This window comes from Trachypithecus francoisi, unplaced genomic scaffold (genome assembly GCF_009764315.1).
Source record: "Trachypithecus francoisi isolate TF-2019V2 unplaced genomic scaffold, Tfra_2.0 Lachesis_group0, whole genome shotgun sequence".
NCBI lineage: Eukaryota > Metazoa > Chordata > Mammalia > Primates > Cercopithecidae > Trachypithecus > Trachypithecus francoisi.
Genome location: NW_022681453.1, coordinates 55,572,815 through 55,600,088, shown reverse-complemented (window position 1 = coordinate 55,600,088; position 27,274 = coordinate 55,572,815). Strand labels below are relative to the sequence as shown.

At 43.8% G+C, this 27,274-nt stretch overlaps 1 protein-coding gene across 5 annotated transcripts in view; it reads left to right on the top strand.

Annotated features, from left to right (window-relative positions):
- VGLL4 (vestigial like family member 4) overlaps positions 1-27,274 on the top strand; it is a 167,784-nt gene that overhangs the window by 112,234 nt on the left and 28,276 nt on the right. For 3 of the 5 annotated variants that reach the window (XM_033210698.1, XM_033210696.1, XM_033210697.1), the window contains one exon: positions 10,436-10,625. In XM_033210698.1, the coding sequence (XP_033066589.1) occupies positions 10,436-10,625 (190 nt within the window). Of the gene's footprint in view, positions 1-2,334; positions 2,574-7,864; positions 8,118-10,435; positions 10,626-27,274 lie in introns of those variants that run through there. The other 2 variants (XM_033210699.1, XM_033210700.1) reach the window with 2 other exon arrangements.

Sequence of the window (27,274 nt, the reverse complement as noted above, 5' to 3'; positions counted from 1 at the left end):
AGCCTTTTCCATTAAGGAGGACTGTGCACTTGGTGTTAAAGGTTCTGAGCTGGCTTTGTCTCCTTGAGGTTCACTGGTGATGTGTCGGGGCCATGTCAGCGCATGTGACCCTTTGGACCGCTGTTGTAATATTCAGGCGGATGGCAGTCCTCAGCCTGCACGAGCACGGCCACAGCAGAGCTCACACTCTAAGCGGGACTGCCCTTCCCTAGTTTACTCAGAGGCCTCTAAGGCTGCCTGAGAGCCAGAGTCTAGGGAATGGAGGACCAAGAATAGAAGGTAGGTGTCATTACTAAGTCTGCATCAGGAAACCAGGGAAGTGGATGAGTGTTTGATCTTTTTTGTTTGTTTTGTGTTTGATCTTTTTGAATCGTACGATTTACAAAGCTAAAACCCAGCCTCAAACCTAGATCAGCTGATCTTCAGGCTGTTTGTGTTGTGTTACACACCAGAGTTTTCTTCAAGCTGAAATGATATGTATAGTAAGACATTAGTTTGACCCCACTTACTCAGTGTTAATTCCATGGAGGTTGCAGTATTACATAATCTGTCAAGATACAGTTCAGTTGTAAACTAAATCCAACAGGGTAAATGAGACAGCAGGGACTTTTATTAGCCCTGAAGATAATAAAATGATTTTTAAGCAGTATAGAAAACTTGCTGATTAAATGAATAACAATGTGTGGATGTGATAACAAGTTTTAATTTAAAGTATTTTTAGTGCTTTTTGGTATTCAGAGAACTTCAGTTTATTAAAAAAACACTTTAGTGTATATTCACAATGGATGTTGAGAATTATAGACATAATTTCTTTGGCATTCTTTTATCTTTTCTCCTCAGCCCCTGTAAAATTATAGCTATTAATATTTAAAACCAGAGGTGCCAGCAGACACCATCCGTCCTGCACCAGCATCATCAGTACTGTCTGGGGGCAGGTCCCACCCCAGACCCACTGCCTCCCCATCCAGAGGAGGCCCCAACCTGATTGGTGAACACAAACCTAGTCCTCCTCACTTGCAGGCAAGCAGAAGAGTTACTGGGAGGTCCAGGTTCTTCTGGGCTAGTGCAGGGCAGATGATCAACAATTCAGAGGGCCAGGCCGCAGCTGTACCCTTCCCCAGTGCCCAGCAGGAAACCCATTCTCCTCCCTTGCCAGCCCATGTGTTTGTTTCCTCTTGTGCTCAGGTGGTTCTGGTCTGGAAGCGGCATCTGTATGTTCAGCTGCTTTCATCTCAGTGGGTCCCACTATGTTAGGTCAGACAGATGGGACAGTGGCCCCTGTTCATCCTTGGTGTCAGAACCAGGTGTCAGTCCTGTCCTCTCTTCTTTCCTCTCTGGATTAGTTTGCTGGGGCTGCCAGAATAAAATTCCACAGACTGGGTGGTTTAAACAACAGAAATGTATTAACTCATTGGTCCTGGAGGCTGGAAGTCTGAGATCAGAGAGTCAACGGGCTTATTTCTCCGGCGGGCTGTCTCCTTGGCTTGCAGATGGCCGCCTTCTCTTCTCCCATGTTCTCGCATGGTGGCCCTTCCGTGATGTGTCTTTGTCCTAATCTCTTGTTAGAGAGACAACAGTCAGATTGGATTAATGACCTCACTTCACCTTAATTACCTCTTTAAAGTCTCTGTCTTCAAATACAGCCATGTTCTCTGCGGTACTGGGGTTTAGAACTTTAACGTGTTAATTCCAGGGGTGGGCATGGTTCAGCCGATAAGCTCTTCTTCCTCCCGCCCCCTCCCCTTCTTGTTCACCTTCCTCCCTCCTCACTGTCTTCCTCCCATTTATTTTCCTCAACCAGTGAAGCATCTTGCACACCTAGAAAGATTATGGAAGTTGGGGAGTCTAAATCCCAGGTTTCTACTTCCAGTGCTTCCATTAATCAGCTTTGCGACCTTGGGAAATTCACTTAATTCTTGAAACACTAGTTTCCTCGGCTGCAAGGCGAGAGCTCTTCTTCCCTGCCTCCCTCATGGGGCTGCATTAAGAAAAGTCAGAACAATAGATAATGTTGCAATATGCTTGTAAAATAAAATACACTCAGAGAAGATACAGGAAGGCTTCTACAAAGTATAGTGTGTATGAAATGATTTAGATTCCTTGAAATTCTAGTGAAGATGGCTTATGTTTCACTTCTACCAGTTTTATTGTGCTGTTGTTACCCTTAACTATATTATTAGCAGTCTAAGATAGAAGCTGTACTCTCTCAACACAATCTCATCTTTGCTCTCAAAAAAAAGAATAGAGCTGCTCACAGCAAGCCGAGTCCAGGGTGTGGACCCTGCACAGCCCTTCCCAGCCCAGTCGGCTCCCTGAGGCAAGGTGGGGCTGAGAGGTGCTTTGTGTTGCCACCCAAGGGCTGGGGGAATTGCAGGCGATCCTTGCGCTTGAGCAGACAGCACGTCACGGCCTTTATCTGCTGGCTCGCATTGCAAAGGCCGTCCTATAAAAAAAGAAAAAAGGGAGCCAGAATGGGACTAGCCACAAGTTGAACAATTTGAAGGAGACTGAATGCATGGTGTCTTCTCCCCAGCTGCTCGACCGTGAGACAAAGAAGTATTATTTGAAAGAAAGTGAGTAAGCCGTGGCTGCTGGGGCTTCTGCCCTGCACAGTGACGAGAGGGTGAGATGTGAGAGGGGCGTGGAATGTGGGAGCTGGGTCCTCTTACCAGGGTGCCCTCTCGCCAGGACATGATGTCAGTCGGTTGCCATGGACTGTGGTCAGCCTGAAGGAGACACATCAGTGCAGTGCAGCTGGCTTGGCCGACTGAGCTATGGTTTTGCTTCTTTGATTTAGGTTCAAACATGATAAAGGGGCTGGGAAGGGGGATGAACATAAAGCCTTAGATACAGTGGAGATTTAAATTGTGGACTTAAACTCTGTTCGGCAAGGCATAGAGATTTTTGTCAAAAAATATATCCCTAAAAGTTACAGCAAGATACATTTGAGTATAGTTTACCCTCTCCTTCTGCATAAAGACATTCTCATTTCACCCCATGCTGTTGGTCTAATCTCCAGAAAATGCCCATAAATACCATTATTTTGATTAATTGCTTGGAGCCATGCCATCACCTTCTATGCAGCCTATACCCCAGTCTGGCGATGGGCCCACACAGTTGGTGAAGGGCCATGTGGCCGAGACCCGGGTTCCCATGCTAACGCAGCCTTACCCCGGGAGAATCCATTAATCCCCCTGAAACCCAATCACTCGCCCCATCTCTGTGTTGAAGGTCATGGCCTTGATTGTTCTGTCCTATGAAAATTGAATCTGCATTTGGTGGACCAGATTCTGTGTGTCTCAGGTTTCAGCTGGCTACAACTTTCTTGTAGTATTCGAATAAATGAATGCAGCTGGAACTTTTGAGAACTAGAAGAGTCCTTGTTTTTTTTTTAATGAAATCTCCCTTAATCATGAGATGCTAATAATTAGCTAATCTCAAAACATTTTGTTAGTTGATTGCTTTGTTGAATCTGCTTTTTCTACCACTATGTAAAGTGTGTTCTGTAAAAGTCTGGAAAGTATTTCTTGATTAGCAGTAAAAGGAAACTTAACTTTAGAAGATGTATCTATTATGTAAGACGTAGTCCATTAGAGCCAAAAGTAGGCTGTCAAGTTGATCTAATCAAAACACTTAATTTTATGAGTAAACAGAGGTTAGGCCAGGCTCGGTGGCTCAGGCCTGTAATCCCAGCACTTTGGGAGGCCAAGGCGGGTAGATAACTTGGGTCAGGAGTTCTAGACTACCCTGGCCAACATGGTGAAACCCCATCTCTACTAAAAAATAAAAAAAAAAATTAGCTGGGCATGGTGGCACATGCTTGTAGTCCCAGCTACACTCAGGAGGCTGAGGCAGGAGAATCACTTGAACTCAGGAGGCAGAGGTTGCATTGAACCAAGATCTCGCCACTGCACTCCAGTCTGGGCGACAGAGCGAGACTCCATCTCCAAAAAAGAAAAAGAATGGAGGTTGAAGAGACCAGTGCTGTTTTGAAGCCTCTGGAGTTAGGTTCTGTGTGAATCATTATTTTATGTCCCACTGAAAAAGAAGCAATCTTGGCTGTTAATATATGCCAATTATTTGTAAGATAAACTTCAGTCTTAGCAATATGAAAATGTAGGAAATAGTCTTAGAATCTTTGAGATATGGTAATAACAGGATTACACAGTGGGGTTATATTTTCCACGGTTCCTCCCTGTGCTCCTCCCCTCTTTCCATTCTGACTTTGAAAGCAGAATTTTCTTGTGATATTTTATCAAAATCACATTACAGCACAGCATAAAGCGAGGTGATTGTCTTTTTTCATTTCTCTCTGTTAAACGTCTCTGCTGTTGAAATAAACATGCTGATTCTTGTGAAATCTTAGGCCAAAATCTTTGCTTATCTTCTTAGGGGAAATTTGAAGGAATATTTTTGATCCATACATTAGAACTGCCACCATGACAAAAAACTACAGAAGTTAATTTCGTATATATTAGGCATTTTTCTTCATTTTATTTAGGCATTTTTCTAATGTATGCCTAGATAAAATTATCTTCATGTAAAAGGCCGAATACGTTTAAAAAATAAAACTTCTTTAGTTGTCATTGGGAAGTTGAAAGAAGTAAAACCGACAGTTGTAGTGAAGCCAACTTGTAAAGCTTAAAATACGGGGTTACTCAACTCAGATCTTCCTTCTGTTTATTCTTGAAAAAGAAAGATAATCTTTTCTCCTTTTTCAATTGCCAGACCATTGTGAAATTTAGAATACACGTTAGGACCAGAGGAAAAGGCCTCTTGCGCTCCCAAGATAAGTTCCTTTTGGTGTATGTGCTTTTGCCTCCCACCCTTGTGGTCAGGGTCTGTACACATTTCACCATTTATTCGTGTGACAGTACTTTGGACAGCCTTCAGCGTGTCACAGGCACTCGACATACTGATTAAAAGCTGAACTGCCACTTTATAGGATCTGATGCATCTAAGAGCCCAAGTCACCTCAAGTGGTTCACTGAATTGATTTTTTTTAGCTTAATAAATAACGTTTTAAAAATTATTTGACTTTAATATTGTAGGGAGATGTAACTATAATAACAAAAGATTTGTTTTTATTTCTGGGAAAATTCGTGAATGCCTGTTCTTAATTGTTTAATAGTTTAGTGTGAAAAGCCTGAGAGAAAAAAGAATCTAATGATACTGGAGCCTTATACTGCTTATAAATATATTCTTATTTTGGAGGAGGAAGAGGTAACATTTCTACTGAGACATAATTCACATACTATACAATTCACCCATTTAAAGTCTACAGTACACTTCAGTGGTTTTTAGTATATTTAGAGTTATGCAACTTTTATCACAATCAATTTTAGTAGGTTTTTGTCATTCCCCAGAGAAACCTGGCACCCATGAACTGTCACCTCACATTCCCCCTTCTCCCAGCCCCCAGCACCCACTCACCTGCTTTCTGCCTGTGAGCCTCTCTCTTCTGACATTTCATAGAAATGGAATCAGACAGTATGTGGCCTTTTGTGTCTGCTTTCCTACACTCAGCATAGTGTTTTCTACGTTCATCTGTGCCGTGGCTGAATCAGTATCTTATTTCTTTGTATAGCTGCATATTTCATCATGGATATTTCATTTTTTACATCTGTTAGTTGATGGACATTTTGGTGGTTTCCACTATTTGGCTATTTTAATAATGCTGCTATGAACATCATGTATAAGCTTTTGTGTGGACATGTTTTCATTTCTCTTGGTTATGTACCGAGGACTAGAATTGCTAGGTTATATGGTAACTCTATGTTTCATCAGTTGAGGAGCTGTCAGATTGTTTTCCACCGTGGCCATGCTGTGTCTGGAGTTGGTTCCTTCCAGTGGGTCTTGGTCTCGCTGACTTCAAGAATGAAGCCGCAGACCTTCGTGGTGAGTGTTACAGCTCTTAAAGATGGCACAGACCCAAAGAGTGAGCAGCAGCAAGATTTATTGTGAAGAGCAAAAGAACAAAGCTTCCACAGCATGGAAGGGGACCTGAATGGGTTCCTGCTGCTGGCTGGCCTGGCCAGCTTTTATTCCCTTATTTGTCCCTGCCCATGTCCTGCTGATTGGTCCATTTTACAGAGTTCTGATTGGTCCATTTTACAGAGAACTGATTGGTGCGTTTTTACAGAGCACTGATTGGTGCATTTTACATACCTCTGGCTAGCCACAGAGCGCTGATTGGTGCATTTTACAATCCTCTTGTAAGACACAAAAGTTCTCCAAGTCCCCACCCCACCACAAGTCTAGCTGGCTTCACCTCTCAATGCCACTTTACAATTCCACCAGCAGTGTACACATGTTCCAACTTCTCCACATCCTTGCTAACACTTTTGTATTCTGTCTTTTGATCATAGCCATCCTAATGGGTGTTAGTGGTATCTCTTTGTGGTATTGATTCGCATTTCCTTGATGGCTGACGATGTTGGACATCTGATATGGTTTGGCAGTGTTCCCACCCAGTCTCATCTTGAACTGTAGCTCCCCTAATTCCTATGTGTTGTGGGAGGGACCCAGTGGGCGACAGCTGAATCATGGGGGCCGTTTTCCCAATACTGTTCCCGTGGTAGCCTTACAAGATCTGATGGTTTTATAAGGGAAAACCCCTTTCTCTCATTCTTATTCTCTCGTCTGCCACCATGTAAGACATGACTTTCGGCTTCCTCCATGATTGTGAGGCCTCCCCAGGCATGTGGAACTGTGAATCCATTAAGTCTGTTTTTCTTTATAAATTACCCAGTCTTGGGTATGTCTTTATCAGCAACGTGAGAACAGATTAATACAATATCTTTCCATGTGCTTATTGGCTATTTTCATATCTTCTCTTGGGAAATGCCTATTTAAATCCTTTTCTGTTTTTGTTATCTTTTTAATTGTTGTAAGACTTCTTCATATATTTTCAAATAGATCTTCTAACACTCCTTATTCTGTAGCACCTTTATCTTTAACATAGCCTAAAGCTCTGTAAACTGCCCGCCCTATCGCCTTGCCTCATTGATTCAGTAGGTCAGTATTCACTGATCATCTACTGTGTGGAAGGTGTGTGCTCTGCACTCTCAGGTTTGTTCGATGAATTAAATGCCACCTGCTTCCAGAAGCACAAAATAAAGTAGGGAGGGAAACACCAGAGTGATAAGTTTCTATAGATGTTCAGAGGAAGAGGAGATGACTTTCAGCTGGAGGAATCAAGGACCGCCTGATGGAAGGGCATTTTAAGTGGTTTTGCAGGATGCATGAACTTAAATGAGAAGATTTGGGGAAGAACAAGTTCTCTGTGGAATGTTGATGAGTCTAGTTGAACTTTTTGGGCTGAAATTTTTAGGGCTTATAAAGAGGAATACTAGGAATAGATTGGCGGTGGGGGGCAGGGGGCGGGGGCGGGGGCGGGGTTGGGGGGGTTATTGAAAGCAGCTCTGCTGGGTTTCCATCTCAGAGACTGAGATGCATTAGATGACAGAAAAGCCTGTAGTTAAACTCCTGTGAAAGTTGTTCAATCTCACGGTTGCCAAATTTATTTGACCCCAGGGTCACCCTTGTTTTTTTCGATGAATAACATCTGAGGCACATACCTCGCGTTTTGCTGAGTTCACCATTACACAAGTAACAGTTTCTTAGTAAATGTTGGTTAGTTGGTTGGTCACTTGTTGATCATGGAATTGCATCAGTAATTCTAAGAGTTGGAAAGAACATGACACATTAGCTAGTCTAGCCCCTGGTTGTACGGAGGGAGGCCCAGAGAGGGGAAGCACATGCCCACATTCACCCCGTCCTAAATAAAGGAAGAGTCAAGATTGCAATGCACGTGTTTTTTCTCCTAGACCAAATGTTTGCTTCAGTTTTACTAAAATAATTTTAACCCACCACACATACAACTGTTAACCACTCCTGTCAAAAATACAAGTGTTGGGTTAGGGCCTTCTAGGGAGGGGCCCCAAAGATGCATAAAGGCACATAATTGAACGGACCTGTCTCTGACCTTCTGTGCAGATTCTTTTCCTTTGCTCTAAGCCTTGTATAAGGCTGCCCAGTCTTACGATGAGGCGTTGTCTGATTGCAGAGGCCATGGGTTCTTGCCTCCAGCTAACCTGTTAACTGGTGGATCCTGGGTAAGTCACACTATGTTTTGGGGCACAGCTTCGTCATCCATCAAATGAGGCAAACTGTGTTTCCCAGGGTCCTTCCAGCGCCGTCAAAGTGAGAAGCTGAAGTGCTACAGCACGCATTTACCACTGTCTCCGGGGGACCTGGTGGAGGCTTCTGTCACAGTCCCTGGTGAAGGATACCTAGAGTGCCTTCATGGGGCGTGTAGCCCCATTCCCACCCCCAAATCTTCAGTGTTTTCTGAGGATTCTTGTGGAATGTTTTTCTAGGTTAGACACCAGTGATTTAGTCTTAAAGATAAGCAGTGCATCCGTTGGATGAACTTAAAAATGCAAACAAGCACGAGAATTTTTACTAGGTTGGAAACTGGGGAAGGGAGTGGGAATGTTGTTCTTAACCCAAGGGTTTTGCTTTCCATGTCATAGTGTATGCTGGTGGAATGAGTGATGGCTCCTTTTTTGGAGTGATTTCCGTTTGTTGCTGTAGTGGTTGTTTTCCATAGCAACCCCTGTTGCTACACAGCTGGCATCTAATGAAATGATGACCACAGCTCGGGGGGCCAAGCCCGAGGACTCCTCATCCTCTCGCATCCTGCCAGGGTTATTGAGAAACGCTGCGTGGAGAGGAGGGTCAGCTGGTACCATTTTGATGAGGGTTGATTTGCAGTTGCTGCATTCCTGGGGGTATCATCAGGGCTTCCCAGAAAGTTAGCTGGGTTTGGGCTTCTGAAGCTTTCCCATGGAACACCCTCTTCTCTCTTTGTGGAGGAGGAAGTATCAAGATAATTAGAAAGGATATTTTTATAATTTATGAAAGTATAAAGATGAGCACTGCTTTTTTTGTTTTTTTAAAATGAAAAGTTACTAAATAGGGAGTATAGGCCAACCAAGATCATATTGAATTTCTGAGTGTGGCAGGCCAGCGTGGGGCCTGTGTTTTAGGTATCTCATTTAAAATGGAAAGTTCCAGTTTGCTTTGGGGCCAGAATCCTTAAAAGAAATCCTGGCTGGAGGTGTATTATGGGTCACTGTATATTTGCTAGTTTATATCTTGCTGACTAAATTGGCCAAGTTTTTATTTTTCCTGGTAAATATTCAGAGGGTTTTTCCTCACTCCTTTCTCCAACAAAATCATATTTGTCATATGTGTATGAAGTAAATGCCTGTTGACACTGTCCACACATCTGTGATGATATGAAAATTAGTGGTGGCAAACAAAGATCCCTTTTCTTAGGTACCACAAGGCCTCAGATGAAGTTGACTTTATCCTCGTATTACTCTCAAATTGTGACCAAATGGAAACAAAATTGGTCAGGTCTGAGAGACCAAAATGTACAGTACAATAAAAGGGTTATTTGTGAAAAATTTAGGTGCTCCCCCCATGTGACTTAGAAAGTTTGAAGTTTTCTCTTAATCGTTCGTCTTTATAAAGTTTAGAAAGTACACAACCTTTATTACTATGAAAGGCTATGCTTATTTTAATTCACAATGAGGCACAAAGTGATTGCCTAGTACAAAACCTTTTAAAATAGTAATGAAAAACGCCAAGATGTCAAATCAAATGGAAATTTGGACCCTAGTTTGATTGCCTAACTTCGAAACATGTTTCAGAACTGCACCTACCTACATATTATGCTTGTGATAAGTTATGTGCTGAAGTTTTGTGCTGATAGTATTTTAATGTGCAATTTTTAGTGTACTATAAGAATTCAACGTTTATCTCCCATTAAACGATGTATTTATATTTCTTTTAACTTTAGGGGCAAATGTGTGAACTATTAGCCCATAAACTTTCCTTGTTCTTTTAAAATAAATTAAATACCAAGACTATAATAAAAAAACAGAACAAGCAGGAAAAGTGAGTTGGGCATAATGGTTTCATGAATGCAGTGAGGTCCTGTCCTCACAGCATTCTCCTGTCCATATCGGGTGGAATACCCACACATGAAAAGACCGTTGGTGTTTTAAATTAACTTTTGAAATTGTTTACAGCAAATGCTTTGGTGTTTTAAATTAACTTTTGAAATTGTTTACAGCAAATGCTTTTTGCCTCCCCCCCTGCTATTTTATTGCAACTTTTAATTTTAAACTCTACCCTAAAGAGTGATTGTGCTAGAAAACCACGTTGATGTCAAATGTCTCATGGTTGGCAGCTAACCACACTCAAACCATGTTCAGAGGATGGCAGGCCGCCCCGTCCCATTGCCAAAAACTTTCCACTGGGAGTAGTTTTGCAAGGGGCTGGCTGGGCGGGCGGGGAGCCTGGGGGACTGAGATGGGGGCCTTTCTCCTGCTTGGTAACTACATCATCTCTCTCTGCGTAGGTGAAGCTGCTCTCAGGGGAGAACCCAGAATGCAGACCCTGCCGGTGGCCTCTGCCCTCAGCAGTCACCGCACTGGCCCTCCCCCGATCAGCCCCAGCAAGAGGAAGTTCAGCATGGAGCCAGGTGATGAGGACCTAGACTGTGACAACGACCACGTCTCCAAGATGAGTCGCATCTTCAGCCCCCATCTGTGAGTTCCTCTGTTCTTATTTTAGCTGAACGGTGCTCTGTGCTGGGGCCCTATTTGTTTTGCAACTTTGTGCTAATTCTGATGTTATCATTTACATACTTTATTTGAAAAGGATATTATTTACAAAAATAGTGCTCATCTGCCAAGAAGAAGGTAGTAAACTCATTTTGATAACTTGTGGTGAGATGGGAAGTCTGACTTCCCTCCAGCCTACTTGTAGGACCTGTCGCGTGTTAAATGCCATAGAACTTCTGCGAGTAGTCGTCTGCTAAGCTTCGCTTCTTTTGCCTGTACATATTGATTGTTTTTAGGGGAATCAACATTTAGTGAATGTCATTATGCACCAGACAAATAGAAGGAAAGCTCAGCACCTTTTTGACCAAGCAGACGTCGGTGATGTTCTTACTCAGGAGTCTAGGATTGTACACACCGAGTAGCGTTCGTCCCACCTTACGTGCCCCTGGTACAAACTTGGGACCTTCCCATCAAGGGAAGCCAGCTTCCTATGCTAATGACAAGGTGCCACTCATCACATCCAGCCAGTCCTTGATGTGCCACTGACACTGTCTACCTTCTTGACATGAGTTGCTTCAACTCTTTGGGCCTCAGTTTTGTCATTTGTGAAACACAGGTTGAAACTACAGGTCTCTGAATCTGTGCGATGTCACCGTGTTTCCACTGGAAAAGCCTCCCGCTTCCGTGCATCCAGCTTCTCCCCTTTGCACTCTCCTCGCGGCACACACCCTCCTCGCAAAGGGAGAGGCTTCTCCCCAGTGTTCAGGACTTGGAGACACCCCACCAACTGCCCAGAGAGTCTGCGGGGACAGTGGTGAGGGCAGTTGGTGTTCTCGGTTATCTTGCCAATCCTGGCAAGGTTGCACTGAGTATCCGAGGGAGTAGCTTTGTGTGTACAGGTACAGAGGTCCTCCTCCTTCCCCCTTCCCAAGCGTTCACTCCAGCATGAGTCAGTGTTTCCTCATTATTCAAGATGCTCCAATTCCTGAGGGCGCTGCTGTTTCCCCACAGGAAGGTAGAGCAGGGAGGGCTCCTCCTTGGAGGCAGAGCTTCCGCAGAGAGGTGGCCCAGCTCCCGCCTCTGCTGCCTCAGCTCCAGCGTCCTTGCATTCCACTCGTTCCAGTCAGCTTGGACTGTTGTGTTCAGTCATAAGACACTGACAGAGGTATTTATCCTCAAATAAATCACTGCAGTGTTAGTCAGAGGCTGAGCCTGCAGTCTGGAGCCCTGGAATTTGCTACCATCAGGAATCCAGCAGGAAGGCCCTGCAAACAATGCACTCCGCAGGCAGGGCTCGCTTAACTCCTGGGTGCTCAACTGTTGCAGTTCATCCTTGTATTCCTACGAATTTCTTGTTCTTTCCCATCCGCTTTTCCCAAACCCAAATAACAGCATTTGGTCTTTTTTTTTTTTTTTTCTTTTTCATAAGTAAGAAAGGGGAAGGCAGCCTGCGGATGAACATGCCTTAATTTAAATCCTGATTCTGCCACACAACAGCTGTGAGTGAGGCTTTGGACAAGTCACTTAATTTAGCTGGGCCTTGTATCCTTGACTGTGATGTCCTTGTCATTGGACAATGACAATGACAATAGTTAATGTATAGAGCTATTATGAGGACTAGAGTTAAAATATGCAAAGAGCTTGGCACAGTATAGCACTTAGTTGATGGGAGCTGTTATTTTTATTCCATTGTTCAGATATTGGTTATGATGATAGAGAATAAGAATATATACATATGTATATATGGTAGATTTAATGTTTGATAGTGTGTGCCTTTTAGTCAGAATGCCTGGATTCAAATCCCACTTTCTTTATCTTTCATCACAGATAATATTAATTCCTTCCTCATAGGATTACTGTAAGGACTTAAGTATGGTGCCTGGCAGATAGTAAGTACTCAGCTTTAGTCATTGTTAATATTATTATTAGAATATTAAAATGTTCAGAAAATGATTTTGTGGCTAGGCGCAGTGGCTCACACACCTGTAATCCTAGCACTTTGGGAGGCCGAGGCGGGTGGATCACCTGAGGCCAGGAGTTCGAGACCAGCCTAGGCAACATGCCGAAACCCCATCTCTACTAAAAATACAAAAAACTAGCCAGGTGTGGTGGCACATGCCTGTCATCCCAGCTACTTTGAAGGCTGAGGCATGAGAATTGCTTGAACCTGGGAGGCGGAGGTTGCAGTGAGCCGACTGCGACTCTGTTTAAAAAAAAAAAAAAAAGAAAGAAAGAAAAAATAATTTTGTAACTCTCTTGGTGGCTACAAATAAGACCTTGATGTATGGGTCTGTGATGACACTATAAGTAATTTTAAGTGTAAATAATAGAATCACCAAATTTTATGTGTAAGTCAAAATTGACATTATTATGCAAAGTTTTAGGAAAAGAGAAACAGGAGTGACTCCGTCTCTCAGATTCCCTTATACCAGCCAGGTGGCTCCCCCCTCATTTTTTTTTTTTTTTTAATTGTGGTAAAAAATATATATATTACAAAATGTATTTTCTTAACCATTTTTAATTGTACAATGTTAACGAGGAAAGGCAATCAGTGTGAGGTTAGGTCCTTCTGAGTGTTACTTGTTTACTGTGTGATAGTTATTAATTTTAGTAACATTACCATTGTTTGTACTGTTTTCTAAGGGCCTCATGACATTTCACAGGCAGATTGGAAAAATGCTGCCTGTCTTACTTCTTCGGGTTGTAGGGTATTTAGTGCTGCTGTTTGATGAGATGTTTCCTGTTTGGGCTATAGCATCTCCCTCCTTTATATTTAATGCCTAAGAAGTTATCTGCAATAAATTACAGATTTATAATTATTTGAAAAGGAATAGCCTAGTGTATTTGTCTCTTTAAGGAGATTACAAAATGGTTTTTGTGCTTTATCTTCTTAGAGTTTGTTAATGACGTACAATGAAAATGTGATGTATTTTATCACTAAAGCAATCACAATAATTCTGGGGAAAGGAGTGTTCTTGGAAAAGAGTTTTGGCTGGGTGTGTTCGCTCATGCCTATAATCCCAGCATTTTAGGAGGCTGAGGCAGGCAGATTGCTTGAGCCCAGGAGTTTGAGACCAGCCTGGGCAATATAGCAAGACCCCCATCTCTACAAAAAATTTTAAAAATTAGCTTGGCCTGGTGGAGTGCTCCTATGCTCCCAGCTACTTGGGAGGCTGAGGTGGGAGGATAGCTTTAGCCCAGGAGTTTAAGACTGCAGTGAGCTGTGATCACACCACTGCACTCCAGCCAGGTTACAAAAGGGCGACCCTGCCTCTAAAAAAGAAAGGAAGGAAAGGAGGAAGAAAGAAAAATAGTTTCAGTAGCTAGCTACCAAGGCCTGAAAGGTGCATAGTTTGGCTGCATTTTATTATAACCATCATATGGAGACATTTTCTAGTAGAAAGATGGAGAGATCAGGTGGCTCTGAGCCAGAGTAAGAACCAACAGAGGCCGGGCGAGGTGGCTCGTGCCTGTAATCCTAGCACTGTGGGAGGCTGAGGTGGGTGGATCACATGAGGTCAGGAGTTTGAGACCAGCCTGACTAATATGGTGAAACCCTGTCTCTACTAAAAATACAAAAAAAATTAGCCAGGTGTGGTGGTGTGCACCTGTAGCCCCCACTACTCAGGAGGTTGAGACAGGAGAATTGCTTGAATCCAGGTGGCAGAGATGGCAGTGAGCTGAGATCACACCATTGCACTCTAGCCTGGGCAACAGAGCGAGACGATGTCTTTAAAAAAAAGAAGCAACAGAGAGTAACACTGAGTTCTATCCGGTTTAAGGGAAGGGGAAAAAAGAGAGGTTTCCTTAGTGATTTCTTCAGAATTTTGAAAATTAGAATTCCTGGGATTTTATTCCAGCCTCTTAGGACCTGGCATATTTGAACTCCTTATTAATTTTTTTGTTGATATTGTTACTGAACCACCAGGGGTTTGGTCTAGGTCCTGCTGCTCACCACACAGAAAGCCAATGACTGGGATGAGGAGTATTGCCAAGGAAGAAGGCTTTCATCGGGTGCTGCAGCCCAGGAGATGGGGCAAATCCATCTCCCCGATGGACTAAAGCTAGGGGTTTATATAGCAGGGAAGAAATGAAACAAGATTTAACAAACAGGAACTTGGGAGGAGCAAGGACACAATCATGATGAAGGAGCGTCCCGCATCTCTTTGTCTGGATGTACTGACCTGGTGAGCTTCAGTTCTTTGACTTTTTTTTTTTTTTTTGAGAGGCCTGAAGGTCTCTTCCTAAGGAACTCAGATGAAACAAATATAAGTTTTAAGCTTTAAGAGTAGAAAGGTCGATTTCTGTGTTATTAACCTATCTGTGGGACTGTTGGTTCCAATATGGTGACCCCGAGAAATACATTCTTTCTGTTTATTTCTTAAGAACATGAGTGTCTCTTTGGAAGTTGAAAAGTACTCTGTGTTGGGAAAGAGTGGATTAAAGGATGGGAAGAGGTAGAGTGGGATTCGTCTTGTGGAAAAATCAATAAGTATTTTTTTTTTAATGGCCCTTGATATTCAAGTGCAATCTGGTAAGAAAACTCTTTCCCTTTCACCTGCCTGCCTATTTATCTACTTATTATCCGTATGGACTCCGGGGTTCCTGTCTTACTCAATGAATTGTAGCTGCCCCAGAGTTGACAAACAAGAACTCCCTCCACTGGTCGTATGTCCTTGTCATAACCTCCGTTATTTTGTGGTGGTTGTTGAGCACTTTCTTATTTTCTGGCCTGCAAGTTGTTCTAGGCTCATCTTGTAGCCTACCTGCTCCAGCCATGGGATTAACTGTTTTTCCAGGGGACTCCAGATCCTTTTAGTGGGGAATAGGATTTAGAAGCCCAGATCCAGGTGCTAGGTGTTATCATTACTATGGATTATGTAGTTTTTCATGGTAACTTACTGTTACTATGATGACATTGCTTCTAGACTTGATTTGTCTAATAGTATGGCAGACACCAGCCACAGGTGTTGATTTAAAATTAAAATGAAAAGTCTAGTTCCTCAGTGACAGGAGTCACATTTCAAGTTCAGTAGCCACATGTGGCTGGTAGCTGCCATGTTGAACAGCACAGATAGAGAACATTTCTATCATCACAAGAAGTTCTGTTGAACAGCATTGTTTCTACACCTTTTCCTGGGAAGAGCCAGGAGATAACGAGTTCCTGGCAGTGCTCCAGGGCTAACCCACTCTCCTGAGCTCCTCCTCGCCCTCCCCATTCCATACTGTATCTCCCTGGTTCACCAGTAAGAACAACATCCACACGTACTCGTGGTCCACTCCTGCAGTCCACATCAAGTAGGTTCAGAATCACGGTGCCAATACCACTTTGAAAAATAAACTAAAAAGAGTTCAGGATTTGTTTATGGTTTTTCTTTCTCCCATGCAGAGGGTATAATAGTCACAGGATGAATCTGAAGAGTTACTTTCCCTTTTCTCCTCAGTATTGTCATGTTATTTGAAATACATTGTTAGGTTCATTCATTTCTGTTTGCATTCAGTTTTAGACTTTTTCCATCCTTTCAAATTTTATTTTTTGAATATGTAAGATATGAACATGCTCCCCAAGTTAAAACTGTACTAAAAAGTATGCTTTTAATGTTACTCCCTACCCTGTCTTGTTCATGCCTTTTGTTCCCTTCCCTGCAAGCAATGCATCCTTCTTGTGTTTCTCGTTTGGTCTAAATCAAGCAAATACATGAATGTTTTATCATTTCCCCTTCTTTCTTACATGTGCGATAGCCTACTGTGTACACTCACTTTAGCCTTGGTGTTTTTCCTTTTTTTTGCTTGTTTGTTTGAGATGGAGTTTCACGCTTGTTGCCCAGGCTGGAGTGCAGTGGCGCAATCTTGGCTCACCACAACCTCCGCCTCCTGGGTTCAAGCGATTCTCCTGCCTCAGCCTCCCGAGTAGCTGGGATTACAGGCGTGCGCCACCACGCCTGGCTAATTTTGTATTTTTAGTAGAGATGGGGTTTCTCCATGTTGGTCAGGCTGGTCTCAAACTCCCGATCTCAGGTGATCCACCTGCCTTGGCCTCCCAACGTACTGGGATTATAGGCATGAGCCATCACTCCTGGCCGCCTTCGTGTTTTTCAATGACACATTGTGGAAATTTTTTCCTACCAGCTCCTCACTCTGGGTTTCAGCTGCGTGGCACTCCATTGACTGCATGCACCAAAGCTCATCCAACCAGTCCCCTGTGTGTTTGGACATTTTGGCAATTTTCAGTACTTTACAATACTAACAATGCTGCAATAGATGACCTGTGCATTTGTAGTATCTTGTGTATTTGTAATAGATTTAAAACTCTTGAAGGCAATCAATGAGTGCAGTGCCACAGTATGGTAAATTCATACCGGTTGTGAGAGTCATTCTAGGCTGCTTGGTGGGTAGAACCTGGAGAGGGCTCTGTGCTGAAGTGAAGAGGTTGTCACCCGTGTGTGTGTAGACTTAGAGTGGGACGTGCTGTTGAACTGTTCGATCAGTCACCTGTGAGGAAGGGAACCTTCACTGAGTGCTTACTTTGGACCGGCCCTGTGTTGGACACTTGAAATACATTATCTCATTTAACTCTCACAATAATTGTGACCCTTTAAACTAGGTAGGCACATTTCTATATCTGTCTGTCAAGCTCTTTTTGTCTACATCAGATTGATTCTATAAAAGCAAAAATTGAGGTTGTGAGAGGATAATGTGTCTAAGGCATTGGCAGCTGGGATTAACCTTGCTGTGTGTGACACCAACACCCGTGATCATTTGATGATGCCATTGCTACATCCCACCTGGGGAATTACAGGCAGCTTTAGAGGTGCACACCATATATTTAAGATGACACTTGACCAGTCTGTCTGGCATGTGTTAGGTGCTAAATAATTTCATGTTGACTTGAATTGGACCCTGTCTCAAGGGAAAGTGCTTTTTGAGCCCACATTCCTGTGGGAGCAGGCATCCTCTCTTTGATCAGCGGTGTACATTTACAGCGTATTTGCCCCCGACCACAGAATAGGACAGAGCCCCCAGCGCTCACACTGGGATCAAAGCCGTGGTCACTAGCCTTGTGCTCTATCCAGCTGCGTTTGCCACAGACCCGTTGAGCAACCCATAAGGAACGAGGAAGGGCCCAGTGAAAGAAAACGCAGCCTCCCCTCGCTGATGGGGCACCTTTGAAACACCGTCCTGGTGTGAGATGCGCCTCTTGTTGTCTTTGCTTCTATGATGCTTCCTTTGAAGTGTTTGCTGGAGTCCGATGTCCTGATTTTGTTGTGCCCTTGAGTGTATATTCCAGGCTTGGGCTCTCCAGCTCCTTTTCCTCCTCTTCCCTCCCTCTTCCTTTGCTTGTGTTGTGCTTTCATCCTTCATTGTTCATCTAGTGTTTTGTTTTGTTTTATTTTTCCTGGCCCTGTTACTTCACTTTTCTCACCATAGGGGTGAATAGAAAAAGAGGGAAAAACAAACTCAAAACCACGAATTCATTCAGCTTGACAAAAGGTTGGAGGAAGCCTTTGAAATCAAGTGCAGGGCATATAATAGAAACTCAGTAAGAAGAAGAAATTGATGATTGGCTAAAGTGGAATTGGAGGTTTTCCCTGGATTTTGTTTATTTTTTGCAGAAGAGTTGATTATATATATGAGACCTCAAATGTTCTGCAGTATCTGTAGTTTTTGGTATCTGGACGTAAAATCTTTGGCAACATGATCATACCCTCTTTGGCAGCTGTTGCTTCTATGTCTTTAGAGCCTTTAGTTTGGATGTATATGGACCAGTTACCAAGAGACTATTTCACAAGTTCCCTGAGAGTGAAGGAAGCAATTCCTCATTTTGGGTTAAAACTGAACCCAGAGGAAATTGAAAAGCTGAAGTTATTTTAGTCCCTTGATCCTGCTAGCAACTGGGACATTGTAAACAGTAATGTGTATTTATAGGCAAAACATGTTATTGTGTTCATGTCTACATAAGCCTTAGAGAGAGGCGAACTTTTCATCATGGAGAATGGCGATAGGTCCTGATGCTTAGCATCCAGAGAATTGGGCGGGCTTTTGTTTCAGGGCTTGTTAATAATAGCAATGTGTGAGCCCTTGTGCGCTGGCACTGTGCTGTGTACCTCATGGGCACGATCGTTGCACCCTCACAGTTCTGTGAGGTGGAGACTATCGTTATCCCTTCTTTACAGATGGTTCTGTGAGGTGGAGACTATCGTTATCCTGTCTTTACAGATGGTAACACTGAGAGTTCTGTAACTTGTGCAGGGCCACACACTCTGGTAAATACCAGAGCCAGGATTCAAAAGTCAGGCTGTCTGATCCTAGTGCCAGTGCTCTCAGCCACCATGTGATATGATATTTATGTTAATAGCACACGCGTCCAACTGCGATGAATCATTCGATCCTGGACCCTAATGCCTGATAGTTTGGGACGATGCAGCTTAAGCACTCTCAAACCGCACACTACTGAGGATATTTGGGAGGCGGGGACTGTTCATTTTAGCATGCACAAAGGAGGATGGAGGGAAGTGAAGGGGTGGAGACCCCAGGACGTTAGTAGTTCGGCACACTCCAGGTCCTCACAGCCTCACCAGGGTTCCTTCAGGGATTGTGAAAGGGGGAGTGCTGTCCAGCTGCTCCCAAGAGGCCTGAAATGAGTCTTTGTACAGGTGAGAATCCCACAGGAACGAACAAGGGTTTTCTTTATGCTCGGGAAGCTGCTTTTTAGATTGTTTTAATTCTTGTTTAAAATCTGTGGCCCAATTTTAAGTTAGTGGCCCAAGTCAATAGTAACCTTAGCCTAAAAGATTCAGACTGGAGCATTTTATAATTTAAGTATTTGAAGATGTGGTTTTTTTTTTTCCCCTCCAGATTTCATAAATCAAAGCCTGTGGAATGGAATCCTTCAAACTATCTGCTCTTTCTTTCTGCCACGCCTCCTTGGCATAGTCTAAACTCGGTAGGGTCAGTGCTGAAATTCTATATTCTTTACTTCCATACACTATCTTACAAGTATTCCCAAAGGCATTCCAGGGTTAAGAGGATATTTTATGGCCATAAATGTAGTTGTCCTAAGTTACTAATGTAGAAACTACAATATTGTTGTTACATTGGGATATTTGATTTTGTTAACACCCCCCTCCACTTCGCCCCGGGTGTGTGTTTCCATTCACGTTAGGGAGTATCATCACCTAGGAACTGATTCTCTGTGAGGTTTGCCGGACCCCTCACACTTCAGAGTTGTAACCTGCCTTGCCTGAGGCGGAAGCAGAGCTGCTCTTCTCTGAGGGCCACTCTTGCATCTGCAGATTCCGTGAAAGTGTTTTGCTAATGGAGTGTGGTACCTTTAAGTAAAGGTCACAGGCCTGACCTGTGTTGCGTGGGTTTCTTGTTTGTCAGGCTAGAGGCATTTTCTCATTTTCACAGTTGAGCTGAAAACAAAGGCCTCCTTATCCAGAGCGGGGAGCTGTGCTCTTAAGAGCTGACATCAGCCTTCTCCCAGCAGGCCTCGCTTCTGCCTTAAGAGTCTTTGCAGAGAGCTGGGAAGGCAGTTCCCCATCTTGCTGCTGGCATTTTTCTGGCCAAACAACGACACAGAATGAAGAAATGCCAAGGGGGGCAGGAGTCAGAGAAGCAGAACAAAGGCTGTTCTAGGCTGCACTGGAGGCTTTAGCCTCTGTGGTTCTAATCTGTGCCATGAAGTTTATCAAAGTGGGATGAAGACATTGAAAGGACTTTTTTCTCAAAGAGGAATTCCTATTAGAGGACGTTTGGGGCATGTGACAGAATGTGCATTGGTCTGTGCAGAGTCACCTTTTAACATGATGCAAGGGTATTCAAAACGTAAGGAAACAAAACAACCCAGGATTCTGCTGTTTTCCTGATCTCTAAGCGACTTTTTGGAATGCTGTCTTCGTGAAGATGCTTCTGCTCTGGGTACATATGTAGCAGCTGTTTTTATCCGTAGCTAGAGGGTTACCTCGACATTGCCTATGACCTTCATAGACCTCTTATTGTGACACAAAGCCAGTTTGTCCTGAATGTATACGAAGTGCTGTCCCAAATCTACATTAATAGATTTGATTGAAGACTGGGAAGAGAAGTGCTAACAAATTGGGCTAGGTGTGGCTATTGATGGTTCTTTTATTTTCCTCTGATTTCTTGCTTATAAAGCAATTATTTGCCTGTGTCACATGCAGCTGGAACATAGCAAGGTGGTTTACAAGCTCCACATTCTGTATCTGGTGTAGTTTTTGCTTAATAAATGGCAGGTCTTGCTCTCTATCCATTTTGCTGTTTCTCTGGGTTAAAATACACACACACACACACACACACACACACACACGCTGTCTTCATTTTGAAATTTCTTCACAGATTGTCTCCAAAGCATAATTAGAGGGCTTAATGTTGCAGTAATGTTCTGAGTCTGGCAGTAGCTAGAAACTGTGCCAGACAAGGGATCTGAGTTCTGGATCCAAGCCTTCCAGCCCCAGCAGAGGCAGCATGTACTGCAGAATAGAAGGAAGCAATTGTTGCTACTGCCCTGTCCTCCAACTTCTTAGACTACCACTTGCCTTTCTTCTTGAAGATACCTCAGAATCATGCAGCTAATGAATCTATATAGAAACAAGCTCCAGAAACTGGGCCAAGGCCAAGTAGAAAGGACAAACCAACTCCTATTAGGTCAGGTCAATGTGGAAGCACCTCTGAGAGCTGAAATCTTGCTGCATCCCTAAATTTCCATGTCATTGAACCCAACCAGGGATGGTTATGAGTTTTCTAACTTGTTAGGAGTCATTTCCTCAGCTGCCTCTGACAACTGGAGTGACACCCCTCGCCACTGCTCAGATTGTCTTAAAATACTCTTCTCTCAAGATGCTCTAAGGGAAATGAAAGTGTTCCCTGGTCAAAGTTCGGCAGGTCCCAGACTCCGTCTCCCGGCTCTGCTCCTACATGCTCGCACCTTTTAGGCCTCGAGAAGTCTTATGTACAGAAACACTGGTCAGCGGAGCTTCTCAAATGGAGTTGGCCATTGAATCTGCTGTGGACTGAGTGGTGTCTCCTCACAATTCATGTATTGAAGCCTCAACCCCCGATGTGATGCTCTTTAGAGATGAAGCCTCTGGGAGGTGATGAGGGTTTGATGAGGTCATGAAGGCAGGCTCTGGTCTGTTAGGATTAGTGCCCTTATAAGAAGAAACAGTCATCTTGCTCGCTGTCTCCCCACCACATAAGGACACAGCAAGAAGGCAGCTGTCTCTAGGCTGGGAAAAGCGCCCTCACCAGACACCGGCCATGTTGGCATCTGAATCTCAGGCTGCCAGCCTCCAGGACCGTGAGAAAACAAACATCTATTTAAGCCACGAAGTCCACAGCATTTTGTGATGGCAGCTCAAGCTAAGACAGAATCCTTCATCCCCCTTTCATAAGACCTATTTTTAATATTCCTTGGAGCATACTTGCCCTATAAATATTGCCTAACAAAAGGAGCATTTTATTTGGATTCAAAATTCTCTTATCACAAACTTGCAGACTTGCAAAGCTCTGGTGCTGTAAAGCTTAAGTATGAACATGAAATGGTGTTGAATTCCTTGACTTGGGGCTGCTGGGTGCCATCTTTAATGCTTGGGGCTTTCAGAGAAATTCACTGAGGCCAGAGAAATTGGGGCAACTTGAGGTTGTGTCCTCCTTTGACCCCATATGCCTGCTTATCTTCCATCCCTACCTCTCCCCGCCTCCATAGCTATTTCTAGAGAGATGACCTGTTTCTTTATATCCACTCCCTACTCCAGTGCTGTTATCCATACCAACAGTTCTGTTGAATCCTCCTCCTGCATTCAGGAGTGACCTGCTGGTTGCCAGGTTCAGGCAAGAGTGTAGTCCCTTGTCTTACTTGACTTCCTCTTTCCTGCAGGGCTCTCTTCCCCTGCTTCTTGTGGCCCTTTTCTGGCTTTCTTTGGTCCCCTCTCACCTCTGTGGCCACTCCTCAGGATCTTTCAGAGACTCGTCATTATTGGTGTTCTCCGGGGCTCGGGCATTCTGCCTGCACAGACCCTTCTAACCAAGTGACACGTGAACCCGTGGCTGGACTTGCCATAGTAGGTGGAGTCCCAAATCTTTGCCTCTAGCCTAGACCAAGCCTTCACACCCCATAGATCCACCCTCTCACTGGGTGTTGTATGTGTGCCCTAAATCCAGCACCACCTCACTGGAATTGGCATCAGCTGCCCTGTTCTTCTTCCAGCACTTCGCCAAGTCTGCTCCTTGTCTTATGTCCTTCTATTCATGACTGGTACAAGTCTCTTTCCATTTGCCTGGGACGCTGCCTCCTCCTTCCTCCTGTCATTGCTGGTGGATCAGCCTGCTAACTTCCCAGTAGGCCCTGGCTGGGGTTGTAGTTTAGACCTTCATTTGCATGGCAGCGCCCTCCTGACTGGTCTTACTAGTGCTCAGTGTCAGAAGGTGGTTTCTGAAGTATTCATCTCCGCTTGAATCCTTCCACGGCTCCCAGTCCGTCACAGGGTGACACTGCCCAGGCCCATCTCTGTGGGCATCTTGCCAGTAGGACCCCCTGAGCTGCAGCCCGACTGGGGGCCTGCACACTCACTTCATCCTCCCGTATGGTTCTGAAAGCCACCTCCTCTAGCAAGTGGCACTTCCTCCTGCTTCAAGGTGAATACTGCTTTGTGTAAAATGGTGACACTTTGCTACAATTGGGTGTCCAGCTGTCTGTCCCCTTCCCTAGTCTACAAGTTCCACCAGACCAGGGGCTGAATTTGCTCCGCTCTATAGCACTATACCCTCCCAGCGCTTGACACCAACTAGGTGCTAAGTAAATGTGTGAATGAAAAAGGAGTCATGAGGAGAGCTCTGTGAAAACGTTCTTCCCTTTGGGACAGATGTTAAGAATCACTTTTAAACCCATATAAACCCTGAGTGGCACCACTTAGTGTACTTCCATTTTCTCCCTTGTAGCCTTGATGTTTACTTCCACATGTGCCAGAACAGAGCCCCACCACTCTCCTTTCCCTGCTAAGCTCTTGAAAACAGAAAAGCGAAAATGCACACAAGCACTAAGTGCAGTCGGTAGCACCAGCCCTGCCCGCGATGCTTCTCTCACGGCAAGTGATCTCATCTCAGTGTTGACTCTCAGTGAGAAGCCCCCCGGGTTTCTTGTGTGGATGGAATGATTTTTTTCACTCCTCTATATTTCTTGCTTATGCATCTGGCTCCAGTCCAAGTGTGAACATAAAGTGGGGTATATGGAAGTGAGCAATTCAGTGCGTTTGGGTTGAGTCTGACAGGGCAGAGAGGTGACTAGACATTTCTTTTGGGTGGAAATGGACCCAAAGTGCAGGTTCGCTCATACTCTGCTAGAGAAGCAAACACATCTCAGCCCAAGTATGTACTAGTTCTGATATTTTTCAAATTCTTCCAAAAAGTCCTCAAAGCCAAAGTGTTTTTCAGCTGTTTTCTAGTAGATTTGTTGTTGTGTTTATTTTATTTTTGTGTGACAGCTTTGTGCTTGTATCACTAATAGCTGTCATCCTCTGTGTGTTGGTTTTGATTGACACCACATCATTTTGTCTTAGGCCGTTGGCTTTTGAGCAAGTTACATCCAGTGATAGAAACACAGACACTCCATGTCACCTAGGAGCTGACTCTTCACCATGGCTATGCTTTGGTAGGAGAGGCATTGCGGAAAGGCGCCTGAGCCATGCAGCTCCTTCATCAGCAGGGATTTCTCTAGAACCTCACTGGAGGACTTTGCTGAGTTTTTCAGTGGATTGTGGCTCTGGTTCCCTTTGGACTATGAAATAAGATACAGTTTCTTTAGGATGACCATCGAGGACTTGATGATCTGCTCCCAAACTCCCTCTCCCAGTATTATTACTCAGAAGATGGCCCCTTGGCCTTTCCTTGAAAGTCTCTTTGGCCATTAGCCATGGTTTAATTTCAAAATAATGTATTTAAATCCCTGCTATTATTTCTCTACTTTCGGCGAGCTACACAGAGTTGTCTGTATGAGAAGCAGGTCTCATGTAATTCAGGGCAAGCAATTTGGATTCTCCAACTTCCTGTGTGACTTTCATTTTGAAGCTAATATTTGAAAGTAACTTACATATTTGTTGCCCGTGGCATCTTGACATGCACGTCAGGCCTCTCTGCATCACACAAGCTCCTCCTGGTATTCCCGTGCCAATTCTTGGGGAACACTATTTGAGGGCTCCCAACAAAGTGATTGTCATGTACAGCCGTCCCTGGATATCCTTGGGAGATTGGTTCCAAGACCCTCGGGGATACAGAAATCTAAGGATGTTCAAGGCCCTCATATAAAGTGGCATAGCATTTGCAGATAACCTATGCAAATCCTCTCGTATACTTAAGTCACCTCTAGATTACTTACACCTAATACAATGTAAATGCTATGGAAATAGTTGTTATACTGTATTGTTTAAGGAATGATAGCAAGGAAAAAAGTCTGTACCATCAGAGGCCTGAGTACATTTTCCATCCATGATTGGTTGAATCTGTGGATGTAGAACTTGAGGATATGGAGGGCTGTGTATACCGTATTACCTGTACTTTAAATCACATCATTCTACATATTCCATCCAAATTTGATGATAATCTCCTCTTTCTGTCCTTCCTGCACCGTTTCCTCACCATAGATACTTTTTATTCTGGAAAAAGTTCAGACCTACGGAAATGCTGAAGGACGAGCACGGTGGACACTCACATACCCTTCCCTGCATTCATCAGTTGTTAACGTTTGCCCGTATTTGCTTTTTTTTTTCATATATGTGCAGACAATGATATGATCTCACATCGTCTTGTAATATTCAGTAATGCCCTTCCTATAAGATACTATAAGATTTTTTAAAAAATCATTTTACATTCTTTTTAATTCAAGATTCAGTAATGAATCACATCGCATTTAGTCATTGTATTTTCTAGCAATCTTTAATCTAGGAGCCGTCCCACTTTGCAGGGGAAGGGTTGGGGGCTTTCGTGGGAGGGAAGAGGGGACCCAGACACTGCTCTGGAGTGTCAGCTCCTTGGGGCTTCTCTTTGAAACACCCGGGGACCAACGGCAGGGGGTTGCCTCTCCATCAGCACTGGGAGGGGTGATGTCGTATATGATAAAGGAGCGATTTAGGATACATGTGGTTCCTCTGTGGTGGGAAGGGTGCATTCAGAAAGAGGGGACAAGGGAAGTGAGAGAACTGTTGGAGGAGGCAGAAAATTTGGAATGCAAGATGGTGAGATACGTGGAATAAATTAAACACTTCATGCCTGCTCTAAGATAAATCACCTTTTCGTAAAATCTCATTCCTGCCCCAAAGGCTCATCTCTGTCCAGCCAACAATTCTAGCAGTTTTACTTTTTAAAAAAATCCAGTATCTTATTCGTGGCAGAGGTGGAACATTCCCCTGTCCCTTTTTCTCCTTAAACCTACAAATCTTAGACAAACCCGTAATAGATTTCTCTCTTGGGAGATCCCTCAATTTTTTACTTATAAATAATTCATTCAAGGCTCCAGTGAAGTCTCTCTCTCTCTCTCGTTTTTTTTTTTTTTTTCTTTTTTTTGAGATGGTATCTCACTCTGTCACCCAGGCTGGAGTGCAGTGGCGCGATGTTGGTTCACTGCAACCTCTCCCTCCTAGGTTCAAGCAATTCTCCTGCCTTAGCCTCCTAAGTAGCTGGGACTATAGGGATGCACCACCACGTGAGGCTAATTTTTGTATTTTTAGTAGAGACTGGGTTTCACTGTGTTGTTGGCCAGGGTGGTGTCGAACTCCTGACCTCAAGTGATCTGCCCGCCTCAGCCTCCCAAAATGCTAGGATAACAGGCATGAGCCACCGTGCCCAGCCCAGTGAAGTCTCTTGACCGTGAAAACTGGTAGCATGTAAGTGTGTGTTGGGGCATGTTCTAGTTTTTAGCAGCATGTTTGATTTATAATAAAAATGTTCTTGGGATTTTGACTTGATGTTAATAACTCCTTAATGGAGCTGTGATTGGAGGATGGTATGTATGTAGGACCTAGGAAGGTGACCAGGTTGTGACACTTAGAGCCAGTGGTGGTGGTGGATCCCTGGGTGCTGGGAGAGGGCAGAAGGCAGGCTCTGGTGAGAGGCTGCACGTGGACCTCTCATGGGCGCCTTCCACCTCCTGAAGCCCAGATGCCTGGGTCCACTTCATTTTTTTTTTTTTTTTTCCTCTTTTCAAGGATTGGTTGTTCAGCATTTTTTCATTTCTAAGAAATATCACAGTATCTTTCCAGTAAGTTGCCCCTTTTTCCTTAAGCTAGGTTTGTTTTCTGTTGCTTGTAACCAAAAGAAGTTGTTAACAAATACAGATATTTGGGTTGTTTACATTGTTTTACTGTCTTTTGCAGAACTTCGAATATCTCCATCCTTCTCCCATCTCATATATTCTCACTCTTACAGAAGTGGAATTTCTGGGTCAGAGGTCTTCCATTTCTGTTTTCGCGGGTGTGTTCTGCCAGCTTCACTCTGTACCGTGTACTGATCTGTCCTCACCAGCAACTGTATGCATTTGTCTCTCTTTCGGCATCATCCACAGGTGACTGCTACCATTTATTCATTTATGTAATACTTGCAAGTTTCTTAGGGAGAAACATTTA